Source organism: Tetranychus urticae, chromosome 2, assembly GCF_039701765.1.
Source record: "Tetranychus urticae isolate SD_2017Ah chromosome 2, NJAU_TeUrti_SD_1.0, whole genome shotgun sequence".
Lineage (NCBI taxonomy): Eukaryota > Metazoa > Arthropoda > Arachnida > Trombidiformes > Tetranychidae > Tetranychus > Tetranychus urticae.
The window spans coordinates 21,730,646-21,751,859 of NC_142959.1; the positions used below are offsets into that span (position 1 = coordinate 21,730,646).

The 21,214-nt window shown below is 33.8% G+C and overlaps 1 protein-coding gene and 1 pseudogene across 4 annotated transcripts; both read left to right on the forward strand.

Annotated features, from left to right (window-relative positions):
* Positions 1-10: 10 nt before the first annotated feature.
* Positions 11-21,179, forward strand: LOC107371396 (uncharacterized). 4 transcript variants are annotated; one of them, XM_089266852.1, is made up of 7 exons: positions 11-173; positions 322-545; positions 19,290-19,400; positions 19,549-20,290; positions 20,544-20,615; positions 20,669-20,758; positions 20,817-21,179. In XM_089266852.1, the coding sequence occupies exons 4-7, from the start codon at positions 19,658-19,660 to the stop codon at positions 20,883-20,885; spliced, it is 864 nt and encodes a 287-aa protein (XP_089122978.1). In that variant the 5' UTR covers positions 11-173; positions 322-545; positions 19,290-19,400; positions 19,549-19,657; the 3' UTR covers positions 20,886-21,179. The 4 variants fall into 4 exon arrangements, with proteins under 4 accessions (XP_089122978.1, XP_025018592.2, XP_089122976.1 ...); XM_025162824.2 differs by having other exon boundaries at positions 19,290-20,290; XM_089266850.1 differs by having other exon boundaries at positions 19,352-20,290.
* Positions 1,644-2,084, forward strand: LOC149094130 (deoxyuridine 5'-triphosphate nucleotidohydrolase pseudogene; annotated as a pseudogene).
* Positions 21,180-21,214: the final 35 nt, after the last annotated feature.

Below are 21,214 nucleotides of genomic sequence, written 5' to 3' on the forward strand. Positions count from 1 at the left end.
TATCAAGTGGGTTTTGTTGCCACTTTTTACTAGCTTTTTTGATTAAGTTTTTAATAATAATTAACTTATGTTGAATTTGTTGATTTATTTACATTTAAATACTCTGTGGATTCAAAGGAGTCACCAATGAGTTGAAATTTCAATCCAAGTCTGTGTTTTACTACTAAAATTAGGTAAGTACCAAGAACGTGTGCTTTTTTATGGGCTTACTGTAGGTGAACCCTCAGAAATTGCTAATGCAATGGAGATACAAGGAAATGGTCTTTGGCCATGGATAAATGATTGAAATTAAATGAATTAAATTAACTAATCACTGAAAAGTGATCTTAAGATCCTACTCGATGGTCGTCTCCAAACTAGAAGCAGTCTCATCCTGGTTAAATTTGGTGGATCCATAATGTTTACCTTGGTTTTGGTTGGACCTAGACCCACCATTGGAAACCACTTGGATAGACGACACACTGAGATAAGACTCATACACTAGGATAACTAAAAGGACCTGGATATGAACAAATTTGATAACTTCTCTTCATAATATTTTTATTGTAAGTTTTGCAAGCTTTGCCCAGCTTAGTATGGCTATTAGGGGTTGTTACTCATAAGCCACCCATACATATGGCTATTTTCAGGCAAACGCCTAAATTAAGTGCATTAAATACTGTAGCTTGTACATTCGCTTCATCATGCTTTAACTTTGTCTGTTTTCGTTGGTTTCTGTTGCTCACATCACACAGTAAAAAAATTAGGAGGATTGGGTTGGAGGGATGAGGTGGGTGGATGATGAAAATGATTGAGCTTTGGACGGGAAATAGTCATGTAAAAAAAGAGGAGGAAGACGAAGGCGAAGGCGAAAGGAAAAGTTAACGAAACAAGGGAAACAAGTAAACACAATGTTTGGGTTAAAAGAGACGGAATACAGATTTTAGATGAAGGTTAGAAATGATGGGAAAGGAAAGTAATTTTACCAAGCAATTCTAGGCAAGTAAAGAAGATGATAATGATGATAAAAGTAGGAAAAGAAGGTAGAAGAAGAAGATCAAGAAGAAGAAGGAGTGGGAGGTGAAAAGATGGGTGGAAAAAGAAAAGCAAATGATGATCTACTGGAGGGGAGACCAGAAAAAAAAGAAATGGTTATAAATACTAGGGAAAAGTAGAGGAAGGAAAAAAGGAGAAGGAAAAAAACTAACATAGAAATGAACGATGATGAAGGAAAGTGGGAATAACTTACAGCAAAGAAACGGGTTGTTTAAGATGATGATGATGATAGAAGGAAAAAGAGAAAATGAGATAAAATTTTCTTGGGTGGAAGATGTCTTAGAATTGTCTTGGAAGATAAGGTTTTATGCCTTCTTCTTGATCATCTTTCACTTTACTTTCCTCCTTCGTCTTATTTTTCATCTTCTCTACATTTTATCCTTTTCATCATTCTTCTTCTTCTACTTTTTGTTCCCTTATTTCTTTTCCTCCCAATATTATAATATTTCTACTAAAACCACCAAAAAAACTTCAGGAAATCACAGGAAAAATCCAGCAATCACCGAAAATCTCCAGCTATCACTGTAAACCTCACGAAATCGCCGAGAACCTCAGAGAAATCACCGATACTCACTGGAAAATCAACAATTGCAATGGATACACAAAACATGGGTAATAGTAACAAGCTAACTTTCTTTAAACTTTCTCACCATGCTACAACTCCAATGAAAGCCACAAGAAATAGTGCTGGTTTTGACCTACACAGCGCCAATGACCTAGATATTCCTCCGATGGATAAGGCCTTAGTTTTCACTGACATCCAGATTAAACTACCGGAAGGCTGCTATGGAAGGATCGCCCCTCGTTCAGGCCTGGCAGTTAAAAACTTCATAGATGTTGGTGCTGGAGTAATTGATCCAGACTACACAGGTAATGTTGGTGCAGTAATCTTTAATTTCGGAAAAGAGACATTCAAGATTAGCAAAGGCGATCGTATCGCACAGATAATTTGCGAAAAGATCTGTCAACCTGAAATTGAAGAAGTATACCAACCGATCATGTCAACGGCCCGAGGACCAAAAGGATTTGGATCTTCTGGAACAAAATAGCTACATGAGAGCTTCATCAAAAGCTGAATTACTAATTAAAATTAGAAACTTATAAACAGAAACCTCTATTAGTAAACCCCCTAGTAAAATTCTTTAACAGAACAAACACTAAAGAAAAAACAAAACTCTTTTTGAAGAACCTCAAAACTGACACCCTCAAACTGTAATTTTACTAATCTTAAACGATCTTACTGAATTAAAAGAATTACCATTTCCAATCAACATTGTGTATCATATAATTTCTTCCCTCATCCAATAAATTGATTAAGGCTAAATTACCACTCACCAATCTATTACTCAATATATCAGTCTCGCAAAAGACAACTTTGAAACCACAAAATCAAATAAATAGTATAAAAAGCTAACAAAACAAATCAATTAACTAAGGTCAAAACATTAGTCATTTTTTCCACTGCTTAAATTTATTGACAGATACCGCAATCTTAACATAACATCTAACACATAAAATCTTGAACCCTTACTAAACTAATAAAAACTAAGAGGTCAAAGATAACATGTCACTTTACACAATTACATACTAAACAGGGCTCAATTGCTTGGTCAATCAACCATTAAGACAAAGAAATTATAAACACAGCCAAAACACATCATAGTTTAACCCTCAATCAATCAACATACAAAATGAACAAAGGAATAAAAGATTAATCATTGGACCATAACAGGGAGGATACATTTAATCGTGGACACTAGGATATATAAATGGATATCTTAAAGGATCGCTCTTTATAGTGAAAATCAATCTGAAGATCACAACAACAATCTTAAGTCATACTACTCTTATTATCAACAAGTTATTTCTAACATAACAACTTAAAAATGCCTTTTACACTAACTGATGAAATAATCAGTAATCTGACAGACTTTCTGGAAGCAAATGTTTCTAACAAAACTGAAAAAGAGATTATTGAAGCTCTTAAACTATATCATAAACAAGAGATATCTACCTTCCAAGAATGCATTAAGGAAGTGCTAGATCCCACCACTCCAGAAAATGCAAACTTCGTACTTACACCTAACATAATGGACCTAATTCATACGGTAAACAGAATCATTCACACTACACCAAACCTGTTATCAGAACCATTTAAAAAATCAGGTACGAAACAACAGAAGAAAAAAGACAAAAATATCTCAACTAATCCATCCCGACGTAACCAAACCAAACCACACCAAACAAAGAAAACAATCACGGAAACAGCTGAAAATCAGGATAAAAACTCAACATACTCTCTAGATATTCTGAACACAGCAATTGGTCAGACACTTGATATCACACGAAGTACACAGGAACAGTTCTTGCCATCCACGAGCCAACAACAATACTACTTCGATCTGGATAGTCAAAGTATCGTCACTCATAAACCAAACTTGGATCCAATGGATAACCAAGGTATTGAAATTTTTCCAGAAATAGGTTTGATCAATGAAAACCCAATCATAGTCTCATCGAATGAACCAACATCTATTAATGAGAGTCCTCAGAATATACAGATTGATTCTGGAAAAATAATATCAACTACTGAACACCTAGAAGGCGACGAGGGTATACCATATGAAGATGGAAAAAAGGAGCCAAATCAAAAACCTTCCGAGATTGACAGGGGAAAGGTACAGTTTTTTGAATCACTGCCTATTCCACTAGAAAATACACTCTCACAAATAACAACCAACTTTACTCATAGTAACCCACAAAAAACAAACAACCTCATCATCCAACAAATCGTTAACGTTGCTCCAAAAACGAAATCAGACTCCAATTTTTGGTCTATGCAAAATCAAAGCAAAACTGATCAATCACCAACTCGAGACATGCAAATATGCTCCATACAATCACCAGCCAATAATGCCAAAAGAGGTAAACTATACAATATTGAATCTACTAAGAATGTGAAAAAATTCAAGAAAGAAAAAGTTGCGGAGCATATTCATGCTTGGTTCTCAAAAGCGGCTAGAGGATATGGACTTCATATAACAGGAAATAACTATGTCAAGGGTAAAGTTACTGACATTATTGAAAAATCTTCAACTAACTTTGCTCCATACAAAAACTACATTGATGGAGATAAGTTTGCACTGATTGTCCTGGAAGAGGAATCGAAGAGAGATGAACTTCGAAAGCTATGTGAAGCAAATCACTTGCAAGCTACCAGCGCTACATATCGCTTCCCGATTATAAAAATTTGGATATACAGTAAAAATCTTTCTCTTAATTGGGATGAGGTTATTACTAAAATCAAAAATACCAATGTTAAACAATTTACGGAGGCTAGATTTGAACTACTCAGAACTTTCACCCCTCCGGGTTCACCTTTTACAATGGTCTTAATTCAAGTTGACCCTATCATACGATCCTTTATTACTGACACTCTTAAGGGTATTCTGTGGTACAACGCTAGAAGTCACGAAGTGAGTGATCATTTTAACATCAGGAAATGTTATATATGCGGGAAACTTAAACATAAAACATGTCCACAGGGAAGACAACATACATGCATCAAATGCTCAGGTCCTCATAGGATGAAAGACTGTAAAAGCGATTATGAAAAATGTCCAACTTGTAACGGTCCACATATGGCTTTCACATTGGCCTGTAAACCTTTCTGCGATGAAATTGAAAATGAAATGGATAACATTGACTATACCTACACTAAAATCATGGTGGGTAGGAATTTTTAAGAAATAGCAATAACAAATACAATTATGTTTTTATGACAATATCATACTAAATATAAAAGAATCACAAAAACAGTCTAGCCATATAAAACTTATGATTAGTAACTCTATGCAAAAACACACAACTACTAACTTTTCTGTACTTTCATAAAATTAAGTTTCCTCAAACATTCAAAATTAAAACATTCGATAAAACACAAAGAATAAAACTTTATTCATTTCACTCAATAAGAGAACAGATTAGTTACTTGAATACAGCAATTACCTCATATCAAAGGATTCTCAGATACATTTATTTTGTCAATATGGGGAAGATACCTCAATAAATCCTCATGCAAGTAAAAATACAAAGAACGAGGGAATATATAAGGTAAAACGCGATCATCGGCCTCATACAAAAGACCCTTATTCACTTCAATAAATCTTTCTTGGGTTCTAATTACCAAATAAGAATGCTCACCAACGGAAACATCACCTTCCTCAGGAACATGATAGAAATCTCCAAGATAATTTCCTTCCTTATCCATATAAGTCTGGAAGTAAACGGTATTAGCATAACGATGGAAAACATAGTCTTGATCATCAAAACGTAGAGTCAAGGTGTCAGGTACGGATCTCTTGGGGTCCTTTGGAAACTTGTTACCAATTACAAAGCACAATAGGGAGGGAAGGTTTTGTAGAATTGCCTTCTTAAAACAACGAACCTCATCAGTACATTTATAATCATTGATTATATGCTGACTCCGTAATCTCTGCTCGGATACCAATTTTAAAAGATCACTCAAATAACTCTGAAAATTACAATCATAAGGAACATGAATCTGTGATAAAGTATAGACTGTGGAGAAAGGACCACCAGAACAAGCACGACAAGTAAAATCACATTTGATATGTAAAAATAACTTAGAAGACAAGAGGGGCATTTCACTTGTCAATCTTTTCACAATAAATCCGTAAGCATTTCTATCATCCCCATTCTGACTACTGAAAACAATATTACAAGCTTCAGTTAGTAATTCAGTTGAAGCGATAAAAGGTCTTTTATCCATCCCAATAGCGAAAGAACTTGAATATCTCTTAGAAGATGGAAGAGAAGCATACGATCGATAAACCTGTAACATCTCTCCGAAAAGAACAGTCCATGGCTTGTCTTGGTCGCGTTCTGGCAACACTCGATCTACACCGGACAATAAATTTGAACGCAGCTTTTCTCCGTAATAATGAATCAAGTTCTCAACGAAAGGTTGAAAGTGAAACAAAGGAAGGATGATGTTCATATAGACTTTCTCACCAGGAGACAAAACTAAACCCTGAACAGTATTAGGCTATGGAAGAGGAAAAGGAAAATAGAAGTTAGAAAGTAGATTTCAAAAATGAAACACCTTACCATTATGAAGATCGGCATTACTTCCAAAATTTTACGAGACAATTCACGACAACTTTTGTCACTAGCAATGGTGATACTCTCGCCTTTACCAAAAAAAGATAATCGAATATGTTTATAATCAAGTAAAGCTTGTAAGATATACATCTTCTTGTCATTCATAGTCACCAATTGATAATGTCGAACAAAATTAGTTGCGGGAACATTATTAGCCATAAGAAATAACTTAACAAAGACAGAAGTATAACAACGCGAATCATCATTTAAATCTTCAGATATGGAATCCGGAATGGTTGCAGGAAAATTCAAATTACAGAGGAAAGGCTCTGATAGCTCCTGGAAAGAATAGATTAAACAAATCAGAATCAATTAAAAACACGACCAATATCTTAGTTATAAGAAAAACTTACCATTATATATAAATAATAAAATAAAGGGGTACAACACTAAGTTACTCAATAAATGAAAATTAACTTAGACACTGCAAACATAAATGAACAATGCATCAATAACCAAGATTTGGTAACTAGCTACAAAATGTAAACTAACCAATCAGACTTTGCTTGAAAAATGAAACCTAACAAATGGATGACGAATGAGAATCGAAAACATAAAGCTAAGTAAGGGAAACAACTAATACACTTTCTACTTATAACACAGTCATGACAAACTAAAGAGGGAAAAATCTGGAAAACTACACTCAGCTTACAATCCTTAATTGTTCATTATGATCACTAATCATATTACAAGAACGCATTAATGCAATTTGATAAACAACAGAGAATCAAAATAAAGTTATGATCAATTAAAAACTAAACCGGTAATCATTGCTAACAAGACGATTCTTGATATTACAACTTTACTTTAAATCCCTACTGGAAATGATTAAAGCTAAATTACTTTTCACCATTACCAGAAGAACACTTTATACCAATCTAAATTTCAACCCATAAAATTGGGAAATGATTAAAGCTAAATTACTCTTCACCAAAAGTCTTCCTCTTAATCTGACTCTCTCCACAATGGCAGTACTACTCAGACAGGATCACAATCTCATGAGAAACATAGTGAATCAGTACACGTAAAATAATGAAAAATGAAACAAATTTAAAATTATAATCAAAGTTTATTCAATTCAGAAGTGATAAAGGAAGATACAGAAAATAAATGTTGTCACATAAGTTTAAAGCACTTCATCGATGCTAATTGCGAGGATGCTTAAGTACCTTATCTTCATTAACGAGTGGCAAATAAGTAAGGAACTCTGCGGCCAGGAAGAAATGAAGAGTGCATGGCAAAGCATAAGGGAAAATGCGGGCATCAGGCTCGTAGAGCAGGCCATTATTCACTTCAACATAGCGATTTCGAGTTCTTATAACAAGATAACTATGCTCACCGACTGGGATATCAGATTCTGTTGGAATATGAAAATAGCTTCCCAAATAATCACCAACCACATTCTTATAAACTCTGAAACAAACAGAATTAGCGAAACGGTGATAGACCATCTCTCTATCATTAGTCTTCATAGTTATCTTATCAGGAATACTCATAATTCTGCCCTTAGCATCGTCATTGTCAACTCCAAAACACAAGAACTTAGGGGCTGTTAAAATCTCAGCACTATTCAAACATCGTATAGCATCAGTACAGGTCAAATTATTAACTACATGTCTGCTAGTCAAACCCTGAACTGAAGCAAGATGATGGGGATTATTGATGAGGTCTTGGAAACATGAACCAAAAGGAATGGTTATGACTGGCAGATGGTAAACACTGACAAAGGGACCTCCAGAACAAGACTCGCAGTAATAACCACATTTAATTGAGAGGGAAAAATTATCAGCAAAATTGGGTATTTCACTGGCTAGCTTCTTCATTAAATACTGGTAAGCAATTCGCTCATCACCTTTTGGAGTCTTGAAAAGAGAATTACAATATTTTCCGAGACTTGAAGCTAAACCATAAACCAAAGATCGATCCAGAACCAAATCATTATAAGGCCGAATGGCGTGATCACGTATATGAGGAAAATCTTGGAAATCTTTTAGTTTCAACTTATATTTAGACATAAAAGCGCAGTTATGAAGGGGCAAAACACCATCGACAGCCATACTACGATAAGTACGCAACATACGTCCAAAAGAATCGGTCCAATAAAAAGGAACCTCAGGTTCCTCACGGGAATAGGAACTGGCGGAGAAACGTCCAAGATGAAACAAACGCTGAAATTCTATAAACTTATCAAAAACATTGCAAACAAGTGGCCAAATATGAAACAATGGGATAACAGCAGAGGATAAAGCACAATGACCTCTCAAATTTGGATACCCGATAACATAACAGGGCTGTAAGGAAAAGATATCATAAATCATAAGTAACAATATAACAATATTAAATTAATCAGTAAAAAATATCTTTACCATAAGGAAACCTGGGTATTCCTTCTTGATACGCAATGACAAACGATAGCAACTTGCATCACTAGCATTCTTTTCATCAAAAGAAGCACCATGAGCGTAAAAATCCTTTCCATTATTCTTAAAAACGGATTTAACAATGTAGTAATTTATACCGTCGACCCGGAAAACTTGATACTTTCGTACAAAACTTTGCAACCAAGACAACTTTAAAGGAAGATAAAATTGAGTGAAAACATAAGTGAAACCATCGATATTTTCGGTAACTTCAAATTCCTTTCGACGGCCATCAACGACCAAATGCAGATCACAAGGAACCATAGGCTTTGGACCCTACAAAGAACAATAATAAAAACAAATTCACCGAAACAGTTTTTTAACAAAGAAACAATGGGTAAAAATAAAACGTAAAAATGAACTTACAGACATGATGAATCAAAAGCCTTATAATCTATGGTCTCAAAAGACAATAAAAAGTAAAGATTTCTAGAAAAGGAAAAATTGGAACTTTATGAAATGACTGTATCGACTAAACAACTAAAACAAACTGAGAAGAAGGACTCCTTTTAGATTCAAGATATATCTTGGATACTGGAAAAACAAACAAGCTAACCAATCACAAGAAAGCTAAGATCTTCTGATTTCTAAAAAGTGAGGATTCCTTATACACAAAAGATATAACTAGCTTTGTCAGACTCGAAAGTATTGCTAACATAAACATATACTTTTAAAAACAAAATATCAAATTACACTTTTTAACACAAACAAGTTAATTAAATCAGATATCATCAGTGAAAATGTAACAAAACTCATTTTCAATTAACAACTGAGGACTAAAGCTAAATTACCATTCGCCCTCTGTTCAACTATTAGCCATTAAATTCAACTATTAGTAACAATAAAAGGCATTGGTTAACTTGCTATCTTTTCTAAGAAGATGAAACATAATACAGGCCGTTAACTCAATAACAACTAAACAAAATAGAACTAAAAGATTTAGAGAAAGATAAAGATGACAAAGCCAACAAACTGTGAATAATTAAGAAAGTTACTGAAAGGAACATTAAACCAATGATAATTAACAAATCTTTTAACTAGTCAATAGTCTATTACACCAACAGTCTAACAAACACATTGATGAAAATCTAACATTACTAATTAGTTCATGTACAAGCAAAAACAATTAACTGTATAAACCTTAAAAACTAACAATCTCAAAATCATTTTAACCAATAGTGAGGAAATCAAGGAATTATTAAAACTGATTTTTATCACCATACTTAAATCAAACGCGAAAAACATTGAATCACGATCTCATTACTTGTTGGTTAACAAATCTGTTACCTGGACTCCTTAAGAACAATAATAAAATAACAAAAACACAAATTGAAGCTAAAAAACTCGAATTTTAAACAACTAAAACTCTTGCTTTAACACTCCTCAACACTCAAATTAAACTTACTCAAGCAAATAAATAAAATAATTCATACATCGAGGTATTGAAAATTCAAACAACGATCTTAATCTTATGTTGAAAGTAAAAAATGACAACAGAACAATTGAAGGTAGGAAATGGTCATTTATTTAAAAATCATGAAGACATTGGGAAAAGTTACAAATATATTGAAGGCAAAGTTATTTTTAAGCTCATAGCAAAGGATTTTTTGAGACTAAATGTCTGTGTACACTTGGAATGAAGGACGAATATTTAGCCAACTGGTAATAATGAATAGATCCGGGAGTTACTTTGTTTAAAACTCGTGGATCAGCCTCATATATCTTCCCATTATTTACTTCAAGAAAACCATATTGTGTCCGAATCTGTAGATAAGTATGCTCATCTAGATAAACATCACCTTTCTTATAAGGATGATAGAAACCTCCGTAATCCTGACCTTCTGCACCTTTGTAACAATGGAAACAAACGGAGCTAGAAAGGCGTACATAAACGTGGTTCACAGAAGAAACGGTCAATACCAGCTCTGTTGGAGCAGCTAAATACGAGTCCACCTCTCTATAATTAACAGCGAAAATCAAAATTTCGGGTACATTATGAAAAGAACAATCAACAATATTTTGAATACGGTTATTACATATAGTACCACTGGAATGCTCAGAAACATGTATACTACGGAACTTCTGTCGTAAAAAACACGATACAGGATTATCTAGTAAATCTTGGAAAGATACGGTTGGAGGTACATGGATTATAGGTGCATAAAAAACATCGTCAAAAGAAACATTGGAGCATCCCATACAAGTATAAGTACAAGTAAAACCTAAACAAAAATCTTGATAGAAATTTGGTATCTCCGATGCAAGTTTTGTTATCAAAAAACGGACAACCTGTCGTTCATCTCCGCCTGGCAATGTGAAAGAATCACTGCAATACTTAACAAGACTTGCGTTCAAATCATTAACAAGGGAATCATCCAAAATCTCGTTAATATTTAATAGCCTAACTGGCTTGTTATATAAAGAAGTACCATCAGCTCCATCCTCGTCAATAACATTTGGATATGGAAATACTTTACTAGTACTGGTTACACCACTATTAGAAACATCCTGGTAAACAGCGAATACACGGAAAAGCAAATCAACCCAGAAAAAGGGAACCTCCTCATCAAAACGGGACTCAGAGGTATAAGATAACTCACGATTTATGTATCTCAAAATAAAATCGAAATGACGATCAAACAATCGAGACACGAAAGGGAAAGAATGAAAGAAAGGAAGTATTGCTGAGATCAAATAACAACACCCATGACGATTAGGATAGCCGATCAGATATTTTGGCTGTATATAAAGGAAAAATAGTTAACCAAAAAAGACTAATTAAAATAAAAAAGTTAAGTTATACTCTCGGGGTACTTACCATCATGAAGTTTTGCTGCATTCTCCTTAGTTTTAGAGAAAGATAGTTACAACTAACATCACAGGCTTGGTCCAAATTAAAGGAAGCACCATGACTTAGAACTAAATTCCCATCATGAGTCACAATCGTTCGTACAATGAAGTAAGTTCTACCTCCAAGTAGAAAACTCTGATAGAAACGTTGAAAACTAAAAAACCACTCATTATTCATGGATAAGAAATAGCAATAAAAAACGATCGTAAATTTGCAGGATACTCTAGAATTCTCAAGACACTCGAATCTCAAAGTAGGGAATCCTAGATCCGTCCGTTTCAAAACAGGAATCTGTCAAATAAAACAAATCAAGAAATTAAAAAATCGAGGAAAAGAAAAATTTAGAAATAGGTTAAAACTTTTTTAACTTACATTCATATTGGAAATAGTATATGACAAGAAGATAGATGATTGAATGATAGAACATATACTTAGACCTACATAACTGGACACAGCTAACAATTACTCAATCATATATAATGAAGCATGCGTAAACAATAGACACAAGACAAAGGACTATTAACGCCTATATCCTAACAAATTTAAGGGACTTAGAAAAAGTTCATATGTTTTCACGACAAATATGAAACCGAAAACAATTCCGATAGGGTAAGAAACTGATTAAAGTTAAATTACTCTTCACCAGTTTCAAAACGCTTGTATTTAATAAAGGAAAAAAAAAAGAAACAAAAAGTATATATTACAAATATGGAACGAAAACAATTCCGATAGGGTAAGAAACTGATTAAAGTTAAATTACTCTTCACCAGTTTCAAAACGCTTGTATTTAATGAAGAAAAAAGAAACAAAAAGTATATATTACAAAAATCTAACTTTATTTGGAAAATCCTTTTGACAATACAAGGACAAACATAGTCATAACGTGGTATTGATTTTTTAATCTGTTAGAATGGGTTAAACCAAATCAGAAACTCTAATATAAAGGATTACTTAAAACATTTTCAAGCTCAATCTCTGGAATGAACTCATCATATTTTTTCAATTGGTAAAAATGAACCGATCCTGGCATCACCTTATTCTTGAGACGATGATCTACCTCATAGATAGCCCCATTATTTACTTCAAAAAGTCCTGCCTTAGTCTTTACATGACTATAGGTATGCTCCTCCAAACAAGTATCACCAGGCTCATAAGAGTGGAAAAAACATCCATAATCTTGTCCATTTTTTCCAATAAAACAGGGGAAGCATACTGAGTAAGACAAACGAGAATAGATGTACTCCTTGGAAAAAACATTTAAGGTTAACTCTTGAGGCGAGGCTAGAAAAGTCTCTCTTTCAAAATAGCTCACAGCAAACACCAGTATCTCAGGTACATTAGTAAAAACACAGGAAGTTACAGAATGAATACGATTATTACAAGGATTACCAAAAACATCGTGTACACTATGGAATCGTTGTTTAGAAAAACATTTGACTGGATCATTTAAGAAATCCTGGAAATCGGTATCAGGATGAATACGAAGGACAAAAGAGTAAAAATTATCAATGAAAGGACCACCAGTACAAGCAGCACAAGCATAGCTACAAGTAAAACGTAGAGCAAAATCATGATGGAAATCAGGGATCTCGGAGGCAATCTTGGTTAACAGGACCGTTATCATCTGTCTTTCATCTCCCCCTTCTAGACAAAAAGCTGGATCACAATATTTAGTGATACTGGCAGTAAGGTCTTTACTTAAGGTGTCATCCAACATTTTTATTAGCTCTAAGTAACTTCTTTGGTCATCACTCCAATTTATACCCTTAAGAAGAGTCTTATCGGCTAAAGTAGCATATAACTTGGAAACACCACTACTTATTTTTTCACAACTGGCGAAATCTTTATAGACTGTGAATGTGCGATATAATAAATCAACCCAGAAAAAGGGCACCTCCTCATCAAAATGATAATCAGAATTATAATGATAGTTTCCCAGAAGAAACTTGATTGAAAAATCCAAATGATAATTAAAAAGTTTATAAACAAAGGGAAAACAGTGAAATAAAGGCAATATAGCGGAAATCAAAAAACAAGATCCATTAAAATTGGGATAACCCAATAGATACTTGGGCTGTAATAAATAAAAACACTCAATGAATACCATTTCAAGATATATAGGAAAAGAGGGAAATCAATTAAACATACCATCATAAAATTTTTCTTCAGTTCCCGAAGTTTTAAAGAAATATAATAACAGCTAACATCGCTAGCAGAATCTTTTTCAAAGGAAGCCCCAAAAGCATACACTGTTGAACAGTCATGAAGGACGATTGTCTTGACAATATAATAAGATCTACCATCCAAAACCATAACTTGATAATAACGTTTGAAACTGGAAAACCATTGATCATTTAAACCCAGGAAGTGATGGTAAAAGACAAGAGTAAACTTTTTCAAAAACAACGAACACTCCATTCGTGAATATCTCTTGGATGCTAGATTAAATCGAGCTCTGATCATTGGGGGAACCTGCGGAAAATAAAAAACAACATAGATAAGATTAAGAAGAAATAGAACATGTAGCATGAAACTTACAGTCATCCTCACACCCTGCCTGGAAAACAAGTTACAAAAAGGTCACAGTTTAAAGTACTTGGAAATAACTTAAAACTCAAATGAAAAGTACTCATTCACCTATGACACAAACCTCTAGTTAAGAATCACTAGTCATGCGCGAGCTAGCCTTAACGAAAACATAAATTGGTCAGAAGCTAAAACAAGTTAAAGACATACGATACCGCATCATCACTAACCAAACATTTCCATGCCTAATTAACGAACAGCAACAAAATATCATCACAAGTAAGGAATTGTTAACCAACTTACATCAACAATTTTCCTAAAACTATATTTCATCCTGATTAAAGCTTAATTACTCTTCACCAGGACATGTTCTTTTATAGCATAAATGTTGCCCGAAACCAGGCAACTACAATTAAAGCTCTGAAATTACCCAATAGAAGAGGAAAAACTTGTATTGGAGTATGCGAACCGAATGAGTACGTAATGCAACACTATCAAACATCAGAAAATGTTATCAAAAACCATGGAGCAGTAATCATATTGAGTAACGATCTGGAGTATGAAAAGGTTGGGATGAACGCCTTGGATATTGTCGCTGTTAAACTCACAAAATATCGAACGGTGATTATCACAGTATATATGAAAAAATGGAGCCCACCGCAAGTACGTAATGCTTCAAGACAAATGGATCAAATGCTCAAAACCATCAACAATTACAAAAGATACAAGATCATAATTATGGGAGATTTTAATACCATTGATCCATCATGGTCAAGAGACATGAGTAAAGAACTAAAATACACACAATACAAACTAAAATTATTTGCAGATGGATTAGCTAACATGATACGGACTAACAACATGCGTATCCTGAATAATAACAAGATTCCAACCTTTAAACAATCTAACAACGTTATAGATCTGATTATTGTAAATAAAGTAGTTAAGGAAAAGTGGACTAAGATCATTGACTTTGGAATGACGGATCATTACGCTATATTCACATACATACATATGAGAAAGCAAGCTGGAATTCAACGAAGGTTCATCAAAATTAATAACTGGACTCTGAACATCGGTGAAAATTCTCAGCAGAACAAACAGACATGGTCTAAACAGGATCCAATCATCAAACAAGTATTGAAAATCAAGAATTTTCCAAATCTCAATGGCAGATGGACAGTAACGAACATTACTAAAAAAAGACCAAAAAACAAAAGCAATAATAATAATGATTTGTGGAGTACTCTACTAAAAACCAAAGGCTCGCAGAAAGTGTGGTCTCTCATCAACAAATATCTTACACCAAGAGAATCAGAGATCCCATGGAATAATGATACAACCAGGAAATCCAAGGATAAATGGTTAGAAGATTTCACGAAAAACAAACCCATCTTTGCAGATACACCCGCTAATATCCCGGGTAAATTGAAACAACATGAAATTAAAATGATAAGGAAGATTTCAAAATGGGGTTCTAGCCTACAAGCTGATGATTTCACTGGACGAACCTGGAAGAGATTCTTTGATATAAACAAGGAAAAGATAATCATTGTTATTAATCAAATATTTCGCTTTTCCCACATTCCTCAATGCATTACAATGCTTGGCTGTGGATTTGTATTAAAAGCTGATAATATCACGCTTAGAATGGTTAAGACTCCATGTTATCTTATGAAAATTGTTGACACAATATTGAAAGATAGAATTATGTGCAAAATAGATAGCATAGTTAAATATGATACTCAATATGCTTACCTGAGCGGAACAAGTAGAATGGAGATGTTCTACGACATATTTACATCAGAGGAATGGAAAAAGGGGAACAAGGTCATCATAAAACTGGACATTACCAAAGCTTTCGATACAGTTCTAACAGACAAAGCATTGGACACAATTAGGCAATTACTAGGTGAATCTACGTATCACCTGGTCAAGTCGGTTATTAAAGACAGATGGTTAGTAATCAAAGAAAAGAGAACCAAATTATATGCAAAGGAAAATAAAGGGGTACCACAGGGAACCGCTATTGGTCCACTTGTATTCATTATTGCTTTACAAGAAATTCTGGATAAAGTGAATGATAAAGGTATTTTTATCAAAGCCTTTGCGGACGATATTGTAGTCCTGACGGAACAAGATCAAATGGAGAACACAATATCTATTATCAAGGAAGAACTGAAATGTATCAACTTGGAGATAAATGAGAGCAAGACAGAAATTGTAAACAAACAAAAGCTCTATGATGGAATTGAGATTCTAGGGGAAAATACGTTTGGACTCACGGGTAGAGGTTTTATTGGTAGACATAATGAGAGAATTAGCCGGAAGATCAAGAATAAGAGGGAAATAGTAAGCTTTAATTATGAATTTAAGTATCTACCAATGAATATTAAGAAACTACTTATGAGTTCGATAATCTTCCCCAAAATGCTAGAAGGAGACTTTGGGATACTCATCAACCTATGGAATAAAAAGACAAAAATCAGAACTCTCTACAATCTAACAAAACAAGCATTGAGAATTGTGAAAGCCTTTGAAAGAGGAAGATGCACCACATCACTAATGACATACTGGTTGGATGGATATAAAAATCCGATTGAAGATCTGGTTAAAAGATACGTTATACTAACTAATCTTAAAGGACACTCGAGTTCTTACCCGACTATTAAACGATACACAAGACAGAAAAGAAGTGAAATGCTGGAAAGATTTACATTTGAAAGAGCCAATTTCTGGAAAATATGTACGAATCAATCCGCTAATCAAAGCAGATTTCAACTTCAGAATTTCATAAGAATGAACTGCATGGAAACGGAGGAATATGAACTAGATCGTTATGTTGGATTGCATCAAATTCAACTAACAGCCCTTAATAGACTACTTGATACAAAAACGGGGAAAATAACATTTATGATGACAAAAGAAATGAGTGTATGGACTACAGGTGATAGTGATTTTAGTAAAAGTATTACTTTGATTCTAGAAAAATTCAAAGACAAATCATGGAACTTCTTGGGACATGATGGTAGTGAAACTTTATGGCGGGTGGGTGTCAAGAAAGAGGAACTAGGGGTTACGGAAAGCTACATGGGACTGATCAGATACAGTAATGAGATATCCAAGGACATAATGTTGGAAGTTTGGAGATACCATGATAACATCTGGACCAGTTTTTACCCAAATCATAAACCCAAAAACATAAGACGATACAGAGAGCTAAAAAGGCATATTGAAAGCGACTTTCCTAAAAAATGCCCATGTGAGGAGGGGAAGAGAGATCTTAAACATGGACTATTGATATGCAAAGGACATATCTGGCAGGATAACATACAAGACAGGGATGACTGGTCGATCGATGGACTCAATGCCCTGGAATTCAAGCAATTGCTAAAAAGGATTGATATTATGAAATTGTATAATGAAACATAACTGTCTGGAAATTAATGTTGAATTATATTACATTAACTCTTTCTTTTTTTCTCTCAAAGGCTTGCCAAGCCAAGTATGGTGTAAGGCATTGTTCATAAACAGTGCAGTCAATGTAATGACTATGTATCGGATATATGTCCTCAATAAATTCCTCCCACTTTCATCCTTCATCTTCCACCCAAGACAATCTCTTTTCATCTCTTTAACCTCATCATCATCTGAATATCAACCCACTTTCTTCCTTCATCATCGTTCATTTCTATGTTAGTTTCTTCTCCTTTTTTCCTTCCTTCATTTATTTTCTGCTTATTTATAACCACATTTTTCCTCCTTTTTCATCTTCTTCTTCCTTCCACCCATTTCTTGCCTCCCACTCCTATTTGTTTATCATGAGTTGTCTTTATCTTTCATCCTTTATCCTGTTTCGCGATTCTTTATCTGCTAATTTTCCATTTATTTTGCCATGAATTTTCCATGAACCTCTCATCAACTTGGGTTAACAATTTCGCCAAAAAAACATCAACTCACAAATTGTCAGCCAAATTAGAGACTAATGTAGCTGCATTGAAAACCAGGGCGTTCACTGGTATCATTAGAGTCACAATTGAATGTATTTGATCATCCAATTTGCCTCCTTCCGATCAACTTGCTCATTGTTAATTAAACATCAGTTATTAAAAGACAAATGAAGATTTCATTCGTTCAGCTCTTACAAATGATTGTATTGATTGAATTTCCGAGCCATCCTAACTAAATCAAGTTCAATATTCTTAAAATGTCTTTCTAATTATCTCCCAATTAAATTTGTAATCAGTATCAAAACAAATGTGGGAAGCTGATAATACAATTAATTTCAGTACCAATTTGAAAAACTTGAGTGTATTTGTATTTATTTACTGCAGGCAGCACCATCTATTGGATGCGAATTAAAACTTAACCTGGAAACCTTTTGGTTGATTTTAGCTAACAAGATAATGCAATTAAAGTAAACCAGAATGAAATAATTTTTGTTTTATTTGAAATTTAAACGCTATTGAAATACAGATTCGGTCTAGTTATCAGCTCAGTAACATGTTCATCAAACATTTTTTATCATCAATTATGAGTTCTCAAAGTTACAATTTACTCAATCCTGAGATTAAATAGGTATTAAATCGGATAATTTAGGTATCTCGACTGGTTAAGCGGCTAGTAAAACAATTATTTCACTCGATTCAAGCAAAACATCTTTTCCTTGAAAATTGATCATTGAATCCTAAGGGTAACTCTAACATTTGTCTGAATTTTACTCGAATTGCGAAATAAATAGATCAATATTAGGATAATTTATAAAAAAATGGATTAAATATGAAAATAATAATAACGATATAATTGAATATGAATTGAATATTGAAACGGAGTCCCATTAGGCTCAAGCAAACAAGCAAACTCGTTATTTTACATATTGACGAAACACTGAGAGATACATTAAACAAGCAAATTGATAACAATAAATGATTCCTTTGATGAGGTTACAGATCAAACAATGTCAACAGATCCAACAACAATTATTCGTTTATTGATCAGTGAATTTAAATGAAATAGACTATTATGGTTAGATATATGGTTTTCAAAAATTTTTATGATTTGTGATTCATGCATTTGTGCTTTGCTGTTTAAAATTTTCATCAATGATTTGCAAAAATGTGAAATTGAACTTTTCTCAATAACACTTTCATCTTTGCATCAAAACTCTATTTCAAGTCATCTAATGGCTAATTACGCTTCCTCTAGTGCTATCGAGTCGAGTAAAGGTAACAACAATGATTCGACAATTAGAAAATTGCTGTTTTATCTTTTAGGTTTGCCCAGACCGGGTGACTTAGAAGGGTCTACAATTGAATGTATCAACCAATATGAAAAGACTTCATCTGTTTTTCACGTCATTCGATATGGAATCAAGCAGAAACAAGGTGAATATCGCTTCGCCAGTTCAACTCATTTCAAGATTCGATCATTTTTCATTCATACATTCTCAATGATCGGCTTTTTTCGCCTTCTTACACTCATGTTGGTCACCGATGAATCTGTTCACATTTACTTGGGCGACGGTCTTTACAGTTCAAAACAAGCTTCAATCATTTACTTTCTCTGTATCATAACACTCGGCTCTCTCTACGGTTTTGGTGAAATTACACTTTACCAGGAAAGCTCAGGCTATTGGAAGCCGATGCGAGTTCTCGATCAACTTCGTTCACCCAATTTAAACCCTTCATCTATTGGCTTAACACGTTCGTATTTGACTAAAGCGTGCAGTTTAATTCACCTTGTTGCCAAACATGGAGTTCGAATCATGAATTGTGCACCACTCTACATGATCTTCATCATTGAAGCTCCTATAGTTGCTGCATTGTCTCTCAAAGAGAATCCAATGTTTAACTTTTACTGCCTTCTCTGGTCCTTCTTTCTAGCCTGTCCTTTCATCTATCACATGGCAGGTAATTTTGGTCGAGCTGGTTATTTAATCATGTATGGGATTTGCTCTATTTTACGTCTTCGATCACTTGAGACCTTGGTTAAACATTCATCATGTCAATTGACCCTCATTGAACGAGACATCAATTCCCTGGTTTCAGCTATTATAAGCTTTTGCAATGAGATGGAACAAGTTTTCAGAAGCATTCGCTTCGGTATATTTTATGCTGTGTTTGTTATCGCCTTTATGGCTGATGTTCAACTCTTTTTTGGAGTAATCATTCCATTGGAACCTGCTTTAGTTGCTCATTTACTTGCTGTTAATGCCGCTGTTATCCTGTTTGCACTAGGATTAACAGTCTACTTTTGTGGTGTTTACTTGAATACGGTAAATGATGTTTCAAGTTGTACTTAACAATAACTTCAGAGGTTCAGATGGTGTAAAGAAAGAAGATAATTTATTCGACTTTTAGTCCGCATGAAATTTCCTTAAAAAATATTGACTTTCAGAGTTTCTGAGACTTTCTGATGACTCAAACCAAATTGCTTGTCTAGCCATAAAGAACGATCTTGAAATTTAAAATCTGATCCATTAAACGTCTATTGAATGCTTTTATAACCAATCTATATTTTTGTTTTAGCTTCAATCAACTGTTGTTCAATTTCATCGGATTTGCACCAATCAAAATATATCTGTATTGACAAAACTCAAGGTAACTTGAAAACATTATCAATCCCAGGTGAGTTAACCTATTTTCTTTACCAGATTAATGAGCTTATGGATCGAATGGCCGGGCCTTATAATGGTATCGAAGCAGGATGGTTTGGTACCTTAACAACCAAATTTTTTGTAATCGTAAGTGACATTAGATTTTTTATTTCCAATAATTTACTGATTTTGCTTTTTATTCAAGTTTCTAGTTGAAAATGCGTCAACAATGATGCTGTTTGCTGTTAATGTTGTTGGATATTTGATAAAATAATTCAAATGAAAGGGCGAAAAATATTGGCATGGAAATTTATTCCAGTTCAACTCAAACAATTAACCAAAATATGAATAAATATTGAATGTATAATGAATTGATAAACAAAAATTTCAAAGAAAGCAAAGCCAAAATCTGACATTTCAAACAAGCTCATTAAACAGTCTCATTAAGCAAAGAGTAAATCAGAGAATCCTAAATTTGATTCAATTGTTGACCAAAGACTGTTTAAAACACACAAAATGTACTCGATTGTTGATTTACATTAAAAAATAACAACAAACTCTTAATAAACGTATTCATCAAACTCTTGAAAATATTAGCAACAA

What these genes read in the sequence shown, in the direction of transcription:
- LOC107371396 (XM_025162824.2), top strand. Translation starts at nt 19,466, where the DNA reads ATGATCGGCTTTTTTCGCCTTCTTACACTCATGTTGGTCACCGATGAA. An exon ending in CTGTATTGACAAAACTCAAG is followed by an intron (nt 20,616 to 20,668) that starts GTAACTTGAAAA and finishes TTTCTTTACCAG; the next exon opens with ATTAATGAGCTTATGGATCG. An exon ending in CAACCAAATTTTTTGTAATC is followed by an intron (nt 20,759 to 20,816) that starts GTAAGTGACATT and finishes TTTTTATTCAAG; the next exon opens with TTTCTAGTTGAAAATGCGTC.